A 19,822-nucleotide genomic window follows, 5' to 3' on the forward strand; every position below is an offset into this window, starting at 1 on the left:
TTCATTGGACTAAATCCATAAAATGATCAACAGAAGCATAAAACAAATCACTAAATTTTGCTTATTCAGGAGAATAATATTAATACCTAGATCTAAGTAAGAATAATTTTATATAATTTTGATATAAATAGGCAGCACAGTATTTTATATATATATATATGTATATATATATATACATACACACTATAAAATACGAAGTTACAAATATTTGGTTTTTGGTGTTCTTTTATTTGTGAAGCACCTTGATGAATAAATAGATTCTTTGGGGGATTTTTTTTTACCATATAAATGCAGCTCTCAAAATTTATTTTTCTACTTTTGCTTTTGTTTAAGTTTCTTTGACCATCATAGGCATATATGGATATTATTTGGGAAAGGACCATCATCAGTTGAGTGGTGTGGGACACCAGAATATCTAGTCCTGCCATTTTCTCTGACAAACATTGCTTTAGATTGGAGGTTTCAGAGTGATCTGGCCAGTCATCCCTCTGTATACAGTACTGTTCTGAGGTCAGCCAGAACTCTCTCTGGTCTGTTTGGCACAACTTTCAATTCAAACTGGAAGATAATGTTGTGGTTTGGGCCATTTATAGGCTGGTGGGAGTTTTACTGGCTCACAGCAGTCCCACCTGGTTTACAGGAGAACTTTTAGTCTTATTTTTCAGTGAAGTAGACCAAGCAGAAGTACATTTTTTACTAGTTACTGACAGGGAAACCATCCACTTCTCCATGTGGTTTTCTCTTGGCTTATTTTGTAATGAAAATGTGGGCAAGGCTGTTTTAGAACCTGTTGGTTTCATCATTTTATGAGTTATTTAGAAGGTGTGACAGTAAATCATGCCTTTCTTTTTGAAACTTACATTACTATGAAGAACTTGGTGCACCTCAGAAATGCCTGTAAATGACAACTGCATTTCCACCGAGAATGGAAATAAGAGGTTTATTCTTGTTACATTTTTAAATTGAGGTTTAATTGTCATATAACATTATATTAGCTGGAGAAGGGAATGGCAGTCCACTCCAGTAACTTGCCTGGAGAATCCCATGGACAGAGGAGCCTGGCGGGCCACAGTCCATGGGGTCACAAAGAGTTGGACAGGACGAGCGACTAGCACTATTATATTAGTTTCAGGTGTACTTATTTGATGTTTACGTGTATTGCAAAATAATCATCACAATAAGTCTAGTTAACATTGTCACCATATAATTATAATTTTTTTTTTGTAATGAGGACTTTTAAGATTTACTCTTAGCAACTTTCAAGAATGAAATATAGTAATAGGGCTTCCCTGGTGGCTCAGATGGTAAAGAATCTGCCTGCAGTACAGGAGACCCAGGTTTGATTCCTGGGTCAGGAAGATCCCCTGGAGAAGGGAATGGTAACCCATTCCAGTATTTTTGCCTGGAGAATTTCACGGACAGAGAAGCCTGGCAGGCTAAAGTCCATGGGGTTGCAAAGAGTTAAACATGACTGAGCGGCTAACACACACATTATTAACTATGCTATTATTAACTAGTCACCATGCTGTACATTACATCACCATGATTTATTTATTTTATAACCAGAAATTTGTACCTTTAGACTCCCTTCACCCAGTTCACCGACTTCTGTAGATTGACCCAGAAATAGTTACTTTTATTCAACTCTTAAACAGTCATCACTCTTCATAACTTCCTTTTAGATCTTATTTTACCACGTAATCATATACCTGTTGCCATCTTTGTCTTTATTACTCAACTCTAGGTTTCTTGAGGGCAGAAATTTGATCTTATTCAAATCTATATGTAGCCATAGCAACTTGCACAGTCCTAGGTACAGCATGGTGTCAAATCATTGTTTTGGAATGGGTAAATGACTAAAGTCTGAGAAGCAGCATCTTGGGCAAAGAATATCACCCCTACACTTCAATTATCTAAGTCCTCTCCTTATGCTAGAAAAGAGTTTTAATCTGGGCACTTTTGTAGTCTATCACAAAATTTCAATTGGAATGTGCAATTGAAGCAGTCGCACACAACTGGTAAAGTCTGGGACATCTGTTTAATCCTTCACTCTCATAGTTTGGAGCCCACCAAAGATTTTGAAAGTCAAATGTATATTTATTCCACAGAGGAAACTTTATCAACCAGTGCAAAAGTTTACTGGCACTAGCTGGTGATATAATGGGTAGTTTAAATCCTGCTAACTGCAAATAATTTTTCAACAGTGTTTATGATTGTGGTAGAGTTTAGTGAGGCAGAAGGACAGATAACATAAATATTTCAACAAAAGCCGATTGTACTGGAGCCATAAATAAATTAGACCCAGTTTGTAAATAAATTTAGTTTTTGCCAACAAACATTTATAATCCTCTCTTGCTGCAAATGATAGTAATTTATATAGAAGAGGTCCTGAATGCCTTTCTTTAAAAGTCAGTTCTCATTAGGAGGCAGTGCCTGGTGCCCGTCAAGTGTCTTAGACTGTGTGACTCAATTAGACATGAAGGATACTGTACAGACCACCTAATGCTACTAGTTGTTGTACATGTTGACAATGACAATTTCCAGAGATCATACATAGCTTGGTAGTCTATGAAGTTGTCATATTATATCATTCCCTTAAATACCTAGCTTGTGTTACCACTTAACAATGTTGAAATTACCCCTCTCAAATCATAAGTGCTATTTAGTGTATGTATACACGTATGCATGACACATCTGTTCATATTTTCCCTGAAAACATTTTTTTATTAACGTGTATAATGTTTTCTCAAATTAAAAAAAAAACAAACCTTCACGTTTTTTCAATGACATTCCATGCATCCCCACGGTTTTGAATGATTTTACATTTAATATGATGTAGTGTTGGGAAACTCAATATAGGGGCCTTTAGAGTTTGAAATGGGGGCAGAAAATTGCACTTCTTGGAACCATCTAAACTTATTTTACACCGAAGATGCTGTATTTGCCGTGGGACCAGAATCCATGCTGAAATCAGCTGAATCAAGGAACTTTCCCCACAGAATCACTTTAAGCTCAGAAGTCATTCTTGTTTTTGTTACCAAGCCTTGTGAGAACAAGGATCATATAAAGCCTAATTTTGAAACCAACTACATTTAATTTTGGGGTACTCTCTGCTCTTTATCAAACTCAGAGTGTGGTTAAGTTAGGCTTCTATTGCTTGTTCACATTCCTTTTTATCGGCAAGCCACTGCTACAACTCCCTCTTCTGCCAGACAAGCATAATTATTTTCTTTTCTTTATGTAGGATTCCTGGATATAAGAAAGCTCTTCTGTTTTGTAGCAACAGGGAAGGTTCTGCATCAAGTTAGCTGTGAGAATGAATTTGAACTTACATTTCCACTGTTTATTCAATTCTCCTGTACACCTATCTTTGTTTATTGTATGGTAGAAAGTGGAGGGCAATCTCATTTACTTTTTGATCTTCATCTTTGCAGGGGTTGTTTTGAATATTTTCAGCCAGTTTATATTAGAATTTGGTCTCCTTGCTTCAAAATACATTCTCCTCTTCTTCCTTTAACTTGTAGCTCCTGAGTTTTGGTCTCTCCTTCGGAGGCAAGAAGGATCTCTGCCAAAAGCCACCAAGCCACACTTAGGTAATTATAATAAACAAGTTGGGGCTCTCATTTCACATGCAGAACTGAATGAAGCAGAGCTGTGGTCAAAGAGATCCCAGTTGCTCCTCTGTTAGCAATGGCACATTAATGCACTCTCATGCTCCCCTCCCCCACTCCAACACTTTTTTTCTTTTTTTAAAGGAAGTAAATCAGGTCACTCTTTAGCATGTGAAGGGCTGTAGCTTTCTTCTGAAACCACCATCAACAACATAAACAAATTAGAGGTAGTAAACCACACTTTCTGCCCACACATAAACCACAGTCCTCACCAGAGGGCAGTCTACTTAATGTGAGAATAACAACCCAGTTTTATAAGCCTCTACTGGGAATAAATTCCAGTTTCACTGGTTAGAACAAAGTTGGGCAGCCAGAGTATAGGCTCTCCTAGGTTACATGTTGGGAGAGACCGAAGTGGAGAGACCAGGAAATATATTTTATAAGCTTCTGGTACACCAAACTTGGACCATTCTTTGGTTTTCATTATGTAGAAATGGGACTGCTTGAGTGGAATGGACCTGGGGCTGAACTTGTCCAATGTGCTTATTTTATGGAAGGGGAGTCAGAGACCCCTCAAAAGCTACGACTCTCAAGCTCTTAAGGTTGCTCTGGGCAGGGAAGACATATTGCTGAATCCAGACCTCCACATCTGGGCATGCACCACTCCTGCTTTTCCTGAGTGCAAATGGCATAGTTTACAACTGCCAACTTGACCCATACAGGAGTTATAAAATATTCCCTATACCTTCCTGATGCTGATACGCTTCCTTTCCTGACAATGGTGAGTCCTCAACTAATGTGTCCAGCCCTAAACTAATGTGTTCCGTCATCAGTAAATTCCTGCCTGTGATAGTCTTTTCTTAAATACCTGTTTAAACAGTAATTTAGATAAGAGTGTCCCATTTGTGTGCAACAGGAAATGCCTGCCTTCTTTTAGATATGCTGGCAAATAATTACTGTAGATACGGCTTGAATACTGAAAGGCTGTACTCTGGTCATTTCGGACTGCCTGAGAGCAACCACCCAGTCTGCTGCAACATAATTTCAGGGCATTTCTATTTTACTCTAAATGAATCTGAAGGAAAATCACTTTGGGGATATAAAAAGCTTAGGAGAAAAGCCATCAGGTCAAAGGTTGCCTAAAGACTCTTAAAAATTTGTCTTACTATAAGGGAGTCACTGCACAAAGTTATAACGTAAGAGAAACCATATCTGATGTGTGATAAGTCTGTTCTTACCTAGTCATTCCAGTGGGTATTGGCGATCCTGTCTCCCTTAACAACAGAATGAGCCAAACATTAACCAGGTCGTGTTTTTCCTTGGAGTAGTACCCATACAGCTTTTAATGTCTTTATTTTAGCTGTTTTAGATCTGTAAGTAGATACCAGAGGGTTTCTTTATTGGTACCTCAACTGTGAATTTTCTGGCAATTTCTTTCCATAACCCGTTTTAAAAAGCTTAGTTCCATCTCTGATGAGGAACTTTTAGAAGTGGTCAAACTCATTTCATAAGAGCTTTAGAAGCTACCAGTTTAATTCACAAAACATACTTGTTTAGTGAAATGTCTGTGAAATTTCAAGAAGAGTGGAGAAACGCTTAACCAGAGTTAAAACCCCAGGATAAATGAGAGGTATGCCACAATCCTATGAAGAAGACAAATGTTTGTTCACGGATTTGGTCCTTTACTTTCAACCCCTGTGGTATTTTTTGCCATCTTCCTTGCTTGCCTCCCAACACTCTTTCATACTTTTAGGGTCTTTTTGACAGCACATACGTAAAATATTTTTAGAAAACACTGGAGGAAAAAATTCCACAAGGAAGAAATGGAATACTCTGGTACAAGGAAGTAGCAAATACTAAAGGTGCAAGGAAGTTAGAAGGTCATTAAAAAAAATTCCATGTGCCAAGCGATGTTGATACATTATTTCACAATAAGTAGTGCTCTCTGGAGACACGGATTCTTCAAATGCAGTCCAGTGTTAACAGATTCCGCGATGTCTACTTGTGACTCCTCTCTGGAGGCAGCACATTCTAAAGACCAGTTCCGTCAGCAGCCTCCATCCTATTCGTGCTTGCGAAGTCGCTTCAGTCATGTCTGACTCTTTAAGACCCTATGGACTGTAGCCTGTCTGGCTCCTCTGTCCATGGGATTCTCCAGGCAAGCATACTGGAGTGGGTTGCCATTCCCGCCTCCAGGAGATCCTCCCGACCCCAGGGATCCAACCCACCTTCTCTTACCAGGATCTTTACCAATAGCGCCACCTGGGAAGCCTATGAGATGCTTCGATTTTCCCAGCCTGTGCCTCTGACCCTTACTACGGTCCTTCAAAGCTAGTTTAAGTCAGTTTTCTGGAAATTCGTTTCCCTCACTTTTACTAGTTTCCTTTCTTCCTTTCGTTGGGATCTTAAATTTCATTATCTTGGGGCCATTCTCACAGACTATTCTGCGGGCCAGTGCACAGCCTCCTTCTTTGTTCTGTTTGTGCGTCTGGCATGACTTGGGCTCCACCCTTTCCCCAAGCCCAGCGCGTGGTGATTGGTTGCGTCGCTGGTGCAGAAGAGCTGGCTCCCAGGTCCTCCGCTTCCTCGCCAACAGGCCTGGGTCACCGCTCTGGAATTGTCCTAACAAGGGAAGAAGAGCATGTCCGGTTTGAATTTTGGAAGGAAATTGATGTCTTCCCCCTCCCCTCCCCGCCCCACCATTAGCAGGCACCGACTCATGGACTCGTGTTCATGCGCTCACGTCCTACCAGGAGGTCCCTGGTGGGGCTTGAGGTTTGGCAGCGCCTGCCTTGCTCGCGGAGCTGGGCACGCATCCGCAGCTCGCAGCCACGTGTAATCCTTCCTGTCTGCTCGCCACTTGGGCACAAAGTCCCAGCACTCGGGCCCACCCTCTTCTTTAGTAGCAATTAACCTTTACTACAGAGCTTCCTTTGAAGTTTGCTCATGTTTTTATTACAAAACTGCAATGAGGAACATAATGGGGGGAAATGTCTAAATTTCGGAGTTACCTAATCTGTTCAATTCCCTTGCTGGTCTCCTCCTGGCAGTTGTTTCATGTAGTTATGATCTCAACCAGTCTGCCTGAGATTTCAAACCATGTTTCTGTCTCAGCCTATTTTTAAGATTAGTGAGCTATTACACACATGCACACTACAAACGCACACTGATGTGTCTATTATGCGCTTAAGTGTATACGGCTGCATATATAGAACTTGTTCCTTGTTTAATGTCTAGGGAAATTTTTTTTTTACTTCAGAGACAAGCTAGGTATATGTGCTTTTAATGTTAACTTTAAACTCTAGTTGCTAAATATTTTCTCTCAATGGACTTACGTGAAGAAGAGTGGAAAATTATTTATGCTAGTATCACTAATGATAATGCTGAGTGATAAGTATTATGACGGGTACTGAATGCTATTAACGGTGAAATTCTGGATTTTGAATGGCATCTGCCCAGAAGATTTGCAGTTAAGCTAGGCAGAGGGGCCAAGTGAAACAAATGGTGAGTTATATAAAACCCACAAAAGAGACGGCATTTTAGGCCAGCCTTGCAAATAAGAACCAAAGAATTATGAGTGAAATGGCATTTTTTTTTTCCTAGACTGCCGTTCACAGGAGCTCAAATAAATGAAATCATTTTTCTCTGCTTTTCACTCAGCAGTAAATCATTGGTAATCTAAGGTTGGTAGAAAAGCAACTGTGAAGCTCAAAGAAAATACAAGAGAATCTTTTTTTTTTTTTTTTCCTTAGGATGGGTAAGGACTTTCTAAGAAAAATGTAAAAATCACAAAGGAAAAATAGACTTCATTCCATACAAGTTAAAAATTTTGTACAACACAAGCTCCATTAAAAAACCAAATGATAAGTGATCTACTGGGGATAGTAGCAAAAAGCTATATCAAAGGGCTCATTTCTTTATCATTAGTAAGACAGACCAATAAAAGCCCAGTTTCAACTGGACAGAAACAATGAGTAATTTGCAACAGGGGAAATGGGAATAACAAAATATTTAGTCTTAGTAATCACTGAGATGTGAATTAAAGCAACAATAGATATACAGTCTTTTCTGTTGTATTAATACATTTTAAAAACAAGACATAATAATAAATACCAGTATGATGGCTTGGAGTATAAATTGGTATCCAGCTCTGAGAAGCAATTTGTCAATACTCACTCAGCTTTCTTCTAGGAATATAACCTAAATAGGGTGAACATAAATATTTATATGAAAAAATGTTTATTTTAGTGGTATTTATGGTATCAGAAAATTAGAAGCAAGATAAATAAATACTATGGAAATAGTTAATTTATTATGGGTTTATATTATGGAATATAATGCAGCAATTAAAATGTAGTTTAATGTTTTTAAACCCATAAGGAAGTGTTCATAATATCAAGTGAGAAAAGTGAAAAAACAAGCTATTCACATAGTAGGGCCACAATTTTGAAAAAACAAACATACCTTAAAACATATCTTTAAAGAAAAAAAAGCAAGTTGCCTAAGAGTTAAAGAGAGGACTGGATTTGAACAGCTGGGTTCTAGTCTCAGCTGACTTTGGATATACTGGTTAGCATCCGTGGGTATCAGGTTGCACATTTGCAAAATGGAAGATTATCCTTCTTTTTTTTTTTTTTTTTGACTTTATGATGGTGCAAAAAGTATATAAATTCAGTATAAACTGTACCTTGATTTTTGAATATTTATAGTTTTCTCCCTGGATTGTGAGAGAATATAGATACATCTGCGGAGGTTATTATTATCAGTATTATTTCTGCAATTTCATCTTTGTAGATTCTGATATGTTTTTAAAATGCAACTCTCCTCAGGTGGAAACCTTTTGTTAGTTATTCCAAGAGTCATAGAAATAAATATAATCCAATATAAATGGAGCCTTGGTCTCCAGGGATATTAGAACACTTAAAAGTTGAATTGAAGAATTTGATTTCCAAGAGCATTTCCCAAGTCATTTGCCTCAAATCCAACAATAAACTTATCTTTCTGTCCTTTTTCAGTTAATGACACACTTAAAGGATGCAAGAAGCAAATTCCAGTAGCAGGTAGTTCAGATCCAAGAAATTACAAGGGTTATTTATCTTTATGGGAGCACTGATGTATATAGCACTTCTTACCTGATACTTACCTATTGTAAATGTGCCCAATCTGTCAATCTGATATCTGAGCAATTCTTTAATTAACTGTAGTTATAGCTCAGGAAGAAGATTTACCAGTTTTTCCTCAATAACACACATTTAATGGAGATATGATAATTGAGGTAGTTTGTCATTTAGATGAAAGGTTTTAGCAGCTTTTTGGATAGTTCTTGAGTAAGGTACCTTGAGACATTAGTTGATAAACTGCATATGTTGTTGAAAATTTCTTAATGCTAGATGACACTGAAATATTGTTGCATGTTTTGATACATAAAACTCAGCAGTTTTGTATTTCCATTTTTTGTCATCACAGCCCTTTTTATATTTAATTCCAATGATACAGGATTAACAGTGGCTTGAAAACAAATTGCCTGGCTTTGCACATACATTTAATGCCTGTGTGTGGATGAATAGGACCATAAGTCTTTCTCCTGGATTTGCTTGACCTATATAAGCTGTTCTTTAAGTTTAATTGGAATTATTTTGCTATTGTAAGCAGAACTGCATTCAGGTTTTAAATTCAAATTCTTCTGTGCAGCAGCCTAGGCACGTATGTGTATTTTGTCTCCACAGGAATTGAAATCCAAACTCACTAGTTTAAAAATTATGCATTGGGAAAGTTTGTGGGTAACTCAAAGGTCATGGGGTCAGCAATGGTTGTGGGGCGGGGGTGGGGGGTGGTGGGGGACCAGATGAGTTTCCCTCTATCCCTTTTTAAGGTTTGGGATTACTTTGATGGCACTGACAGTATGACTAGTTTAACCCTTTCAGGAAATAGGGGATTTTACTGACCATTAATGGATAATTACTGGAGGAAATAGTTCTATTCATTTGGATGCATTTTTGTTTCCTGCTGCTTAAATGGATAAGTCTATAGGTTACACAATGTCTTCCAGTTTTTAAGCACTTCTTGAAGAAACCAAAATCTTCATAATGGATGATAAATCCCTTTAAGAATCTTTAACTACATTTGCAGTAGTTAAATGTTAGCATTCTAGAGAGATGTTTTTGTATGTTTTTAGCTGTATAAAGAGTGTTGGTGAACTTTTGGCTCTTAGGTTGAAGTGCAAAATCTCCCTAAAGAATAAAATTAATAGACTTTATCAAGGGTGTTGGAACCCTGAAGTATATTTCTCTGATAGTATTTCTTTGGGGCATTATAAAAATTGTTTATTTTAATGTTGGATTTGGAGTAAAGTTTCTAATCTGTAATGTTCCATTTTTGTGGGTTTAAAGGTGCTTTCCAGGATCAAAATAATTTCCAATATTTAATAGAAAAATATTGATTTGTTTTAATAGTCAATGAAATTATATGTTAGGTTAATTATCTCTTTAACAAGTATTTTTAAAGCATCTTTATGAAGATCACTTGGAGAATTCCTAAGAAGTATGAGTTTTGAAGCTTCCCTTTAAGAGTCTATTTCCTAGTTTGGAATAAAAGGTTATTCTTATTAAACTCTAAATAGCAATATGCAGCATTATTTGATCATCAGACTGAGGAAGGAAATTGTGTAAGAGCTCAAAAGAAGGGAAATACTTATGTTAAATGGGATGGCAAGGAGATAAGTTGGGAGTTGACATAGAGAATGACTAGAAGTTGGATGGGTAAAGGGGAAGAGAGAAACAGAGGAAGTGCTTACTGAGCCCAGAAGATCAAATCAGATCAGATCAGTCGCTCAGTCGTGTCTGACTCTTTGCGACCCCATGAATCACAGCACGCCAGGCCTCCCTGTCCATCACCAACTCCCAGAGTTCACTGAGACTCACGTCCATCGAGTCAGTGATGCCATCCAGCCATCTCATCCTCTGTCGTCCCCTTCTCCTCCTGCCCCCAATCCCTCCCAACATCAGAGTCTTTTCCAATGAGTCAACTCTTCGCATGAGGTGGCCAAAGTACTGGAGTTTCAGCTTTAGCATCATTCCTTCCAAAGAAATCCCAGGGCTGATCTCCTTTAGAATGGACTGGTTGGATCTCCTTGCAGTCCAAGGGACTCTCAAGAGTCTTCTCCAACACCACAGTTCAAAAGCATCAATTCTTTGGTGCTCAGCCTTCTTCACAGTCCAACTCTCACATCCATACATGACCACAGGAAAAACCATAGCCTTGACTAGACGAACCATTGTTGGCAAAGTAATGTCTCTGCTTTTGAATATGCTATCTAGGTTGGTCATAACTTTCCTTCCAAGGAGTAAGCGTCTTTTAATTTCATGGCTGCAGTCACCATCTGCAGTGATTTTGGAGCCCAGAAAGATAAAGTCTGACACTGTTTCCACTGTTTCCCCATTTATTTCCCATGAAGTGGTAGGACCGGATGCCATGATCTTCGTTTTCTGAATGTTGAACTTTAAGCCAACTTTTTCACTCTCCACTTTCACTTTCATCAAGAGGCTTTTGAGTTCCTCTTCACTTTCTGCCATAAGGGTGGTGTCATCTGCATATCTGAGGTTATTGATATTTCTCCCGGCAATCTTGAGTCCAGCTTGTGTTTCTTCCAGTCCAGCGTTTCTCATGATGTACAGAAGATAGAGATAAGTTTATTCTGGCCTGGGGACTCCTACTGAGGAGTATTGAGATTAAAAGAGAAAGAATGGTTTCAGAATGAGAGAGATTCTGTTCCAAGCCTATTTTACTTGTGGACATTGGGAATTACTGGAGGCTACTGCATAGAGAAATTTATATACCAGGAAGATAAATTCAGCAGCATTGTACAGGCTCAGTGTGAAAGGACTGGAAAGATGTTAGAGGTCTAGAGACCCATTTAGAGGACTGTTAAAAAATTCAGGAATGAAAACATGGATTGAAAGAATGGGGTGAAGGTAAAAATCTTACAAGAAGAATGGACAGCATTTAATGACTGAATAGATTGAGGATGAAGGAGACAAAATATCCATGTTATTTTAAAACCTTGAACATGGATAATTTGAGGGAAAATATTATTTTTAATAGAAATGGGGAAATGGGAGGACACTTGATTTGAAGGTAGATGATAATATGCAAGATTTTGGATATGCTGAACTTGAATGATAATGAGCTTGTTATGTTGAGATCAGATGTCTCGTTGAAATAAGGCTGGGTCTTGATTTGACGCTTAGTTTAAATGGCATTATCTCATTTAACTCAAGAACCAAGCACTTCATTAGAAAGATACTTTTGCATGTATAATCACTTTGCACTTCACAAAACTTTAAGAGGAGTCATACTTGATGGACAATTTTTAATAGGTGTTATGGTTAATTAAATTCCATAATGACTCAAAGAAGGCATTGGGAGTATAACTCAGATATTCTACCCTCTAGCCCAATAAAGTATCTTTGAAGATTTTAATAATTCATAGAACTGTAAGGTTGATGGGATCTAAAGTGTCATCTAGTCTAGTCATTAATCTAAAGCTACAATTCCTCCATATCAACCCTAATTCATGGCTATCTAGACTATATTAGAACCCCGTGCTGGGGAACTTTAGGTGACCCATTTAACTTTGGATGGCTCTGATTGAAGTCTGTCGTCTTGTAATTTTAAGCCATTTTTCTTAGTTCCCCCATTGAATATCTACAAATTGAACAAATTAGATATGACTCTCAGTCTGTAATCCTAGTGGAAACATGTGTTTATTTTCTTTAAGGTAACAAATCCCCTTCAACTGGTGGGAAATGCATACTTAGTTATTATTCTTTATGCTTCCTCCATTCCAAAGATGCGGAAGGATCTTAAGGCTGATGTGGTGTGGTCATTTACTTCAGCATGGGGCTGTACTGCTCCAGGGAGCCCTTGGAGCTCCAGGGTTGAGGGTGCAAACTCCTAGTTACTCTCTTCCGCTCTCCCCTCAAAGATGGTCTTGTCATCTCCTCCAGGCAAGACCTCTGCTCCATGCAGAGTCTCTCTGCTGCTAAGTCACTTCAGTCGTGTCCGACTCTGTGCGACCCCGTAGACGGCAGCCCACCAGGCTCCCCCGTCCCTGGGATTCTCCAGGCAAGAACACTGGAGTGGGTTGCCATTTCCTTCTCCAATGCATGAAAGTGAAAAGTGAAAGTGAAGTCGTTTAGTCGTGCCTGACTCTTAGCAACCCCATGGACTGCAGCCTACCAGGCTCCTCCGTCCATGGGATTTTCCGGGCAAGAGTACTGGAGTGGGGCGCCATTGCCTTCTCCGAGAGTCTCTCTGATCTCTACTTTTCTCAGTCTGGAGGAAATTCACTCTCTTTTTTGGTACACTCCATGACACCATCTTCTCTTTGTTCCCTCTGGGAAATTCACCTAATTTCTTCAATGATTTTAGCTTTTATAAATGTCCAGAGGAAGCACTAGCATCAAATAACTTTAACTCTCTGTGCTGCGTAAGCTACTGAGGCAAAGAAATACCACAGGCTCAATGGTGTGTTTGAAATGGGAAAGGAAAAACAGAGAAAGAACAAACATAAATTAACCTTTCAATAAATAATCTTGCCATATGAACTTAAGTCTTGTGGCTCATGGAAGCCTTTGGACTCTCTTGTGACTCTACTACAATTTAGTCCAAGATACCTCTGCACGATATAACTTTCTAAGACATTGTATAATGCTATCAGCTCCCAATTTGGGATGGTTTGCAGAGTTGTAGTTACACATATGTTTACTCTTAATCTCTACTTTATTCATAATAATAATTAAATTGCTGATTGTTTCCCAGCTGGATAATAGATTGAGCTGGCCCATGAGAGTACTGACAGTCAAAGATTAGCTCATTTGATTTATGGATTCAACAGAGATAAACCAAAGAGGAAATAATCCCTTCCCCCCGCTTCATCTGTGAATAACAGAGGTTTTAATGAAGGCATATTTTAACAATGGTCTTTCCTATTTTTTTTTTTAAAGAGCAACAGCATTATAAAGTGAATATTGGGATGTGGAATTCTGTCTCTTTTATATTAGTAGAAATTTATGAAGTTTTTATTTATTCACAGATAATGAGTGTGTATATGGCAGCTACCCTGAAATTCCTTTGGAAGAAATGCCAGATGCAGATGGAGTAGCTGGTGCTCTGTCCCTCAGTATTCAAGAGCCATGCTCTCCAGCCACATCCAGCGAAGCGTTCACTCCAAAGGAGGGCTCTCCTTACAAAGCCCCCATCTACATCCCTGATGATATCCCCATTCCTGCTGAGTTTGAACTTCGAGAGTCAAATATGCCTGGAGCAGGCCTTGGAATATGGAGCAAAAGGAAAATCGAAGCGGGTGAAAAGTTTGGGCCTTATGTGGGAGAGCAGAGGTCAAACCTGAAAGACCCTACTTACGGATGGGAGGTAAGAATGTCTTTTGAGTTAATACATGTATGCATATTAAGATGTGTAAGGAAGAGATTACTTTTAAAAATGTCCATAATATAAGCAAATTCCATTTGTTGCAAAATATCTTCAAATGGAGTTTTAAGGATGAACCTCTCTTACAATTTTCACTGCTTTATAGAAACAAAGTATTGCTTGAAAGTATGGCATGATAGAAAGGAACCCAACTAATGAATGGTCAGAGGATAGTGTCTTGAAAATGTATTAAAGGATACAAATATAGTTCTTAAATTAATATTTGGAAACATTAAAGGTGGCCATCCCTAAGGTATGTGGCATAAGCAAACAGAATAGTCGTATGACATGTTTATTGTATTTTGTCTGTACTTTTTTGGCAAGTGGGCTTGGAAGATTGGAGGAAACATTTGTTTTCTCCATCTTGTAGCTTTGTGTTAATTTGGTTTTACTTTCATTTTACATGTTTATTTTGCTCTGTATTCTAATATATTTTCCCCCTCTTTTGGTCATCCTGATTTGATTATACATGTCTCCAGAATATGTGTACTGTATTGAATCTTGTGATGGTTATTTATATTCAGATTGATTTAATGAGTAATTCATGTATAAACATGGCAGCAAAAAGCAATATGAAAATCAGTTGCTAGTTTCAGCCATTCTTTTTTAGAGAACTCATCTGGAAATATGTAAGAAAGGGAAGTTATGTTCTGATTACAAAATCTAAATTAATTTTATTTTGATAAGGACAGGTAAACTAGTTATTCTCTTGAGTTTATAATTTTTGTACAAAATTAGTGTGTGTATATATATATATGTATATGTATATATATTCCCCACTTATTTTTATAATTTGAAAATTTTTGTAGTTATATTACAGCATCATATTTTCTGGAATAGCTGACCTATATCTGAAAAACTTGTAGGTAATTTCTATATGGACAAGAAAGTGTTTTTTGGAGATATGATTGACCTTTGGTTTTACAGTTTCAGTTAGATAGAAGTCGGATAAACTAGATTTATTTTAGTATGTTCTCTTAATATTTATGATCTGGTTAGCTTTTAAAATAGAAATAAATATGCAGTGCCTTCAGGACTTAATTTCAAATTTTGTCCCTTTGCTTTATCTGTGTTCCCTTGTGAAATCTGCTCAAAATGCCATAATAAAAACAATTCTTATTCAAATTCTGAAATGCTAAAAGTTAAGATCCAGATTTGACATAATTACAAGTGAGAAATCCTTCCTTAGTTTTGCTCTTGACCACAGCTCTGGTGAAGTGGTTTAGCTACACTACTTCTGGACGTGTCTATTGATAAGAGATTTTTAAAAAATCACTGTAGCATTAACTGATATGTGAGTTGAATACGTTTTAAACCAAATGCGTACAAACTACGTCATTATCGTTCACCTTAAAATAATGGCTATAAACATTCCACTAATAAGTAACTCATTAACTCATTAAACTTTTATTACAAAATCTCTAGAGTTAAACAACAAGTGCAGTACTGCTGGAGATTTTCCAGAAGGCTTGGAATAAAACAAGACTTAATAATGAAATCATTTTGCAATTCCAGGGTTGGTAAATGCAGGGTTGGTAAATGCAGGTCTGTGCCTCTTTAAACGGAGAAGGCAATGGCAACCCACTCCAGTACTCTTGCCTGGGAAATCCCATGGACAAAGGAGCCTGGTAGGCTACAGTCCATGGGGTCTCGAAGAGTCGCACACGACTGAGCGACTTCACTTTCACTTTTCACTTTCTTGCATTGGAGAAGGAAATGGCAACCCACTCCAGTGTTCTTGCCTGGAGAATCCCAGGGACGGGAGCCTGGTGGGCTGCTGTCTATGGGATCACACAGAGTCGGACACGACTGATGTGACTTAGCAGCCTCTTTAAACAGGAGACCTGTGGATTTGGGGATGAACCTGGTGATAGTTGGTAAATGCAGGGTTGGTAAATGCAGAGTTGGTAAATTCCAGGGCTGGTAAATGCAGGTCTGTGCCTCTTTAAACAGGATACCTGTAGATTTGGGGATGAACCTGATTCTAGTTCTGCATTTAGAGGAAATGTAAAAATAATTAATTTTTTTCTCCTTGGAATAAAATGTCTTTAGCACATACATGGGCAAATGCTTACCCTGAGAAATAATTATTTTCATTATGTCATAACTGACTTATTTTGTTGCTTGGAATTCAAGATAATTTTATAACAAGTTCTGACTGTTTGCTACACATCACCATTTCCTCTCTGTCCATCAAGAATTCAGTTGATGGTCAATTTGGTGGTTTTCTTCACCACTTTAATGGTTTCCCTTGCATTTATTTTTTTAAAATAATTTTATTTATTTATTTTTGGCTGTGTTGGGTCTTCGTTGCTGCACAGGCTTTTCTCTCATTGCGGTGAGTGGGACTGCTGTCCAATTGTGGTGCCCTAGTGGGCTTCTCACTGCGGTGGCTCTCTTGTTGCAGAGCACAGACTCTAGAGTGTATGGGCTTCAGTAGTTGTGGAACATGGGCTCAGTAGTTGTGGCTGTGGGCTCTAGAGCACAGGCTCAGTAGCTGTGGGTTGGTAAATGCAGGTCTGTGCCTCTTTAAACAGGATACCTGTGGATTTGGGGATGAACCTGGTGATAATTCTGCATTTAGAGGAAATGTAAAAATAATTAGTTGCTTAGTTGCTTTATGGCATGTGAGATCTTTTCCGACCAGAGCTGGAATCCATGTCTCCTGCATTGGCAGGCAGATTCTTACCCGCTAAGCCATCAGGGAAGCCCTGTCCTTGCTTTTGAGAGTATGGATTGTCTGTTCTAGATGTATTGTGAACCAAGCAAGAGCAAGGGCTTTAAAAAATTTTTTTGGGGTGTAATTTTGGCAAAATTGTTATCCACAGAGGAACAGTTGAGTTCTTGACTTTAGTATTTTCTTTGTTTTTTTTTTTTAATCTTACCCTGCTTAATACAAAATCTAATCATGATCAACAAAGGCACTTGCACAAAGCTTCTGACCTACTCGCATGTGCTCTTTTAAATCAGTCTTATGTCATATTTGTCCTCAACTGTAGCTGATTTCCCTCCTGTTTGGTTGGACAGATAGTTGTGATTAATCAGTGTGGCTTCTTTTTCTGATACTGTTTCATTTTTAAAAATGATGAATTGAAGGAGAGAATAACCTCTTGGGCCAAAAAGAATAAACATGAATGGAGGAAATCCAGATTCATCCAGCAGTTATTCAGTGCTACTGTCCATCAGATTCTGTACTAAATGTTTCCTTGAGAGAATCCCAGCCTATCAAAACTGAACAAGCCATTCCTATCTCTAGTACTACCCTTGCTCTTTTCTCCCTATAAAATTCCCCTCCCTATGCATTTCCTGTTTAATAAATTGGACTACTGTCTGTCCACCTGCTCAAGCCAAAAAATGGATCGTCTTTGACTCTACTGTCTCCCACACCAACCTTATCTGATTTATAGTTCCTCTGTTCTTTCAAAGCCTCCATTCTTTGCACACACTGGTCTCCATACCTGGGAATCTCCTTTTCCTTCCTTTTCCTAGCAAGTTTATATCCATTCCTCAAGTTCTCTTCTTCCATGTCATCATCCCTGATCCTCCTATTAAAAATTTAGTACTGCTTAAGTTTTTCCTCACCATAGCATTGAGTTAATCCATACTAAAAAACATAAAGCATTGTGCAGCATCCAAATTGTTTGCCTAGTTTCCCTAATATGGGCTTTCCTAGTGGCTCAGACGGTAAAGTGTCTGTCTGCAAGGCAGGAGACCCGGGTTCGATCCCTGGGTTGGGAAGATGCCCTGGAGAAGGAAATGGCAGCCCACTCCAGTATTCTTGCCTGGAAAATCCCATGGACCGCACAGCCTGGTAGTTTCCCTAATAGAGCAATATTTCCATGAGAGCTGGCATAGCTGTATCCTCTAAGTGCAATGTCTTGATGGTGTCCTCTCTGTGGTGCCTGTGGTGTTGTCCAGTGCTAAGTGTATTATCCACAATAGTCAGGATTAGTCAACTCAGGCTGCTATGAACAATATATTATAGAGTGGGTGGCTGAAATACCAGAAATTTATTTTCTCGCCATTCTGGAGATTAGAAATGTGAGATCAGAGTTTCAGCTGATTTTGTTCCTGGTGAGGACTCTCTTCCTGGCTAGCAGATATTGTCTTCTTGCTATGCTTTCACTTGGCCATTCCTAAGTGCATGAACATGCATACACACCCACACAGAGAGAGGGAGGGAGAGAGAAAAGGATGGTGGTTGATACACTCTGGTGTCCTTTCTTCTTTTAAGGACACTAATCTTATTGTATCAGGACCCCACCCTTATGATCTCACTGAACTTTAATTACCTCTTAAAAGCTTCCCAGGTGGCATTATGGTGAAGATTGCTCAGTCGTGTCCGACTCTTTGCAACCCCATGGACTGTAACCTACCAGGATCCTCTGTCCATGGGATTTTCCAGGCAATAGTACTGGAGTGGACTGCCATTTCCTTCTCCAGGGAACTTCCTGACCCAGGGATCGAACCCGGGTCTCCCATATTGTAGACAGACACTTAACCGTCTGAGTCACTAGAGTGGCATTAGTGGTAAATAACTTGCCTGCCAGTGCTAGGAGACACAAGTGACTTCCCTGGGTTGGGAAGATCCCCTTGAGGAGGCATGCAACCCACTCTAGTATTCTTGTCTGGAGAATCCCATGGACAGAGGAGCCTGGTGGGCTATGGTCCATAGGGTTACACAGAGTCAGACATGACTGAAGTAACTCTACACAAAGGCCCTATCAACAAATGTGGTCACATTGGGTGCTAATGGTCCAACATCAAGATTTAGGGGTGACTCAAACATTTAGTCTATAACACAGATAGTTAACAAATAGCTGTTTAATAGCAAAACGAGTGAAAGAATGAAAGAATCAATGAGAGAAAGAATGAATGGATATAGGATTATGTTACTCTGAAAGAGATGGCAAGGAGTGAGTGCCCAACATTTCTCATGATGTACTCTGCATATAAGTTAAATAAACAGGGTGACAATATACAGCCTTGACGTACTCCTTTTCCTATTTGGAACCAGTTTGCTGTTCTGTGTCCAGTTCTGACTGTTGCTTCCTGACCTGCATACAGATTTCTCAAGAGGCAGGTCAGGTGGTCTGGTATTCCCAACTCTTTCAGAATTTTCCACAGTTTATTGTGATCCACACAGTCAAAGGCTTTGGCATAGTCAATAAAGCAGAAATAGATGTTTTTCTAGAACTCTCTTGCTTTTTTGATGATCCAGCAGATGTTGTCAATTTGATCTCTGGTTCCTCTGCCTTTTCTAAAACCAGCTTGAACATCTGGAAGTTCACGGTTCACTTATTGCTGAAGCCTGGCTTGGAGAATTTTGAGCATTACTTTACTAGCGTGTGAGATGAGTGCAATTGTGCAGTAGTTTGAGCATTCTTTGGCATCGCCTTTCTTTGGGATTGGAATGAAAACTGACCTTTTCCAGTCCTGTGGCCACTGCTGCGTTTTCCAAATTTGCTGGCATATAGAGTGCAGCACTTTCACAGCATCATCTTTCAGGATTTGAAATAGCTCAACTGGAATTCCATCACCTCCACTAGCTTTGTTCATAATGATGGTTCCTAAGGCCCACTTGACTTCACATTCCAGGATTTCTGGCTCTAGTGTGAGTGATCTAGCTCTAGATGTCGTCCCAGTGTGAGTGATCACACCATCGTGATTATGTGGGTCTTGAAGATCTTTTTTGTACAGTTCTTATGTGTATTCTTGCCACC

At 38.8% G+C, this 19,822-nt stretch overlaps 1 protein-coding gene across 8 annotated transcripts in view; it reads left to right on the forward strand.

Moving 5' to 3' along the window:
• Positions 1-19,822, forward strand: part of MECOM (MDS1 and EVI1 complex locus) — a 627,600-nt gene that overhangs the window by 288,015 nt on the left and 319,763 nt on the right. For 7 of the 8 annotated variants that reach the window (XM_070373588.1, XM_070373558.1, XM_070373567.1 and 4 more), the window contains exons 2-3: positions 3,525-3,593; positions 13,705-14,042. In XM_070373588.1, coding sequence (XP_070229689.1) covers positions 3,525-3,593; positions 13,705-14,042 — 407 coding nt within the window. The remainder of the gene's footprint in view (positions 1-3,524; positions 3,594-13,704; positions 14,043-19,822) is intronic. The other variant, XM_070373581.1, reaches the window with a different exon arrangement.

The sequence above is a fragment of the Bos mutus genome, chromosome 1 (assembly GCF_027580195.1).
Source record: "Bos mutus isolate GX-2022 chromosome 1, NWIPB_WYAK_1.1, whole genome shotgun sequence".
NCBI classification, from domain to species: domain Eukaryota; kingdom Metazoa; phylum Chordata; class Mammalia; order Artiodactyla; family Bovidae; genus Bos; species Bos mutus.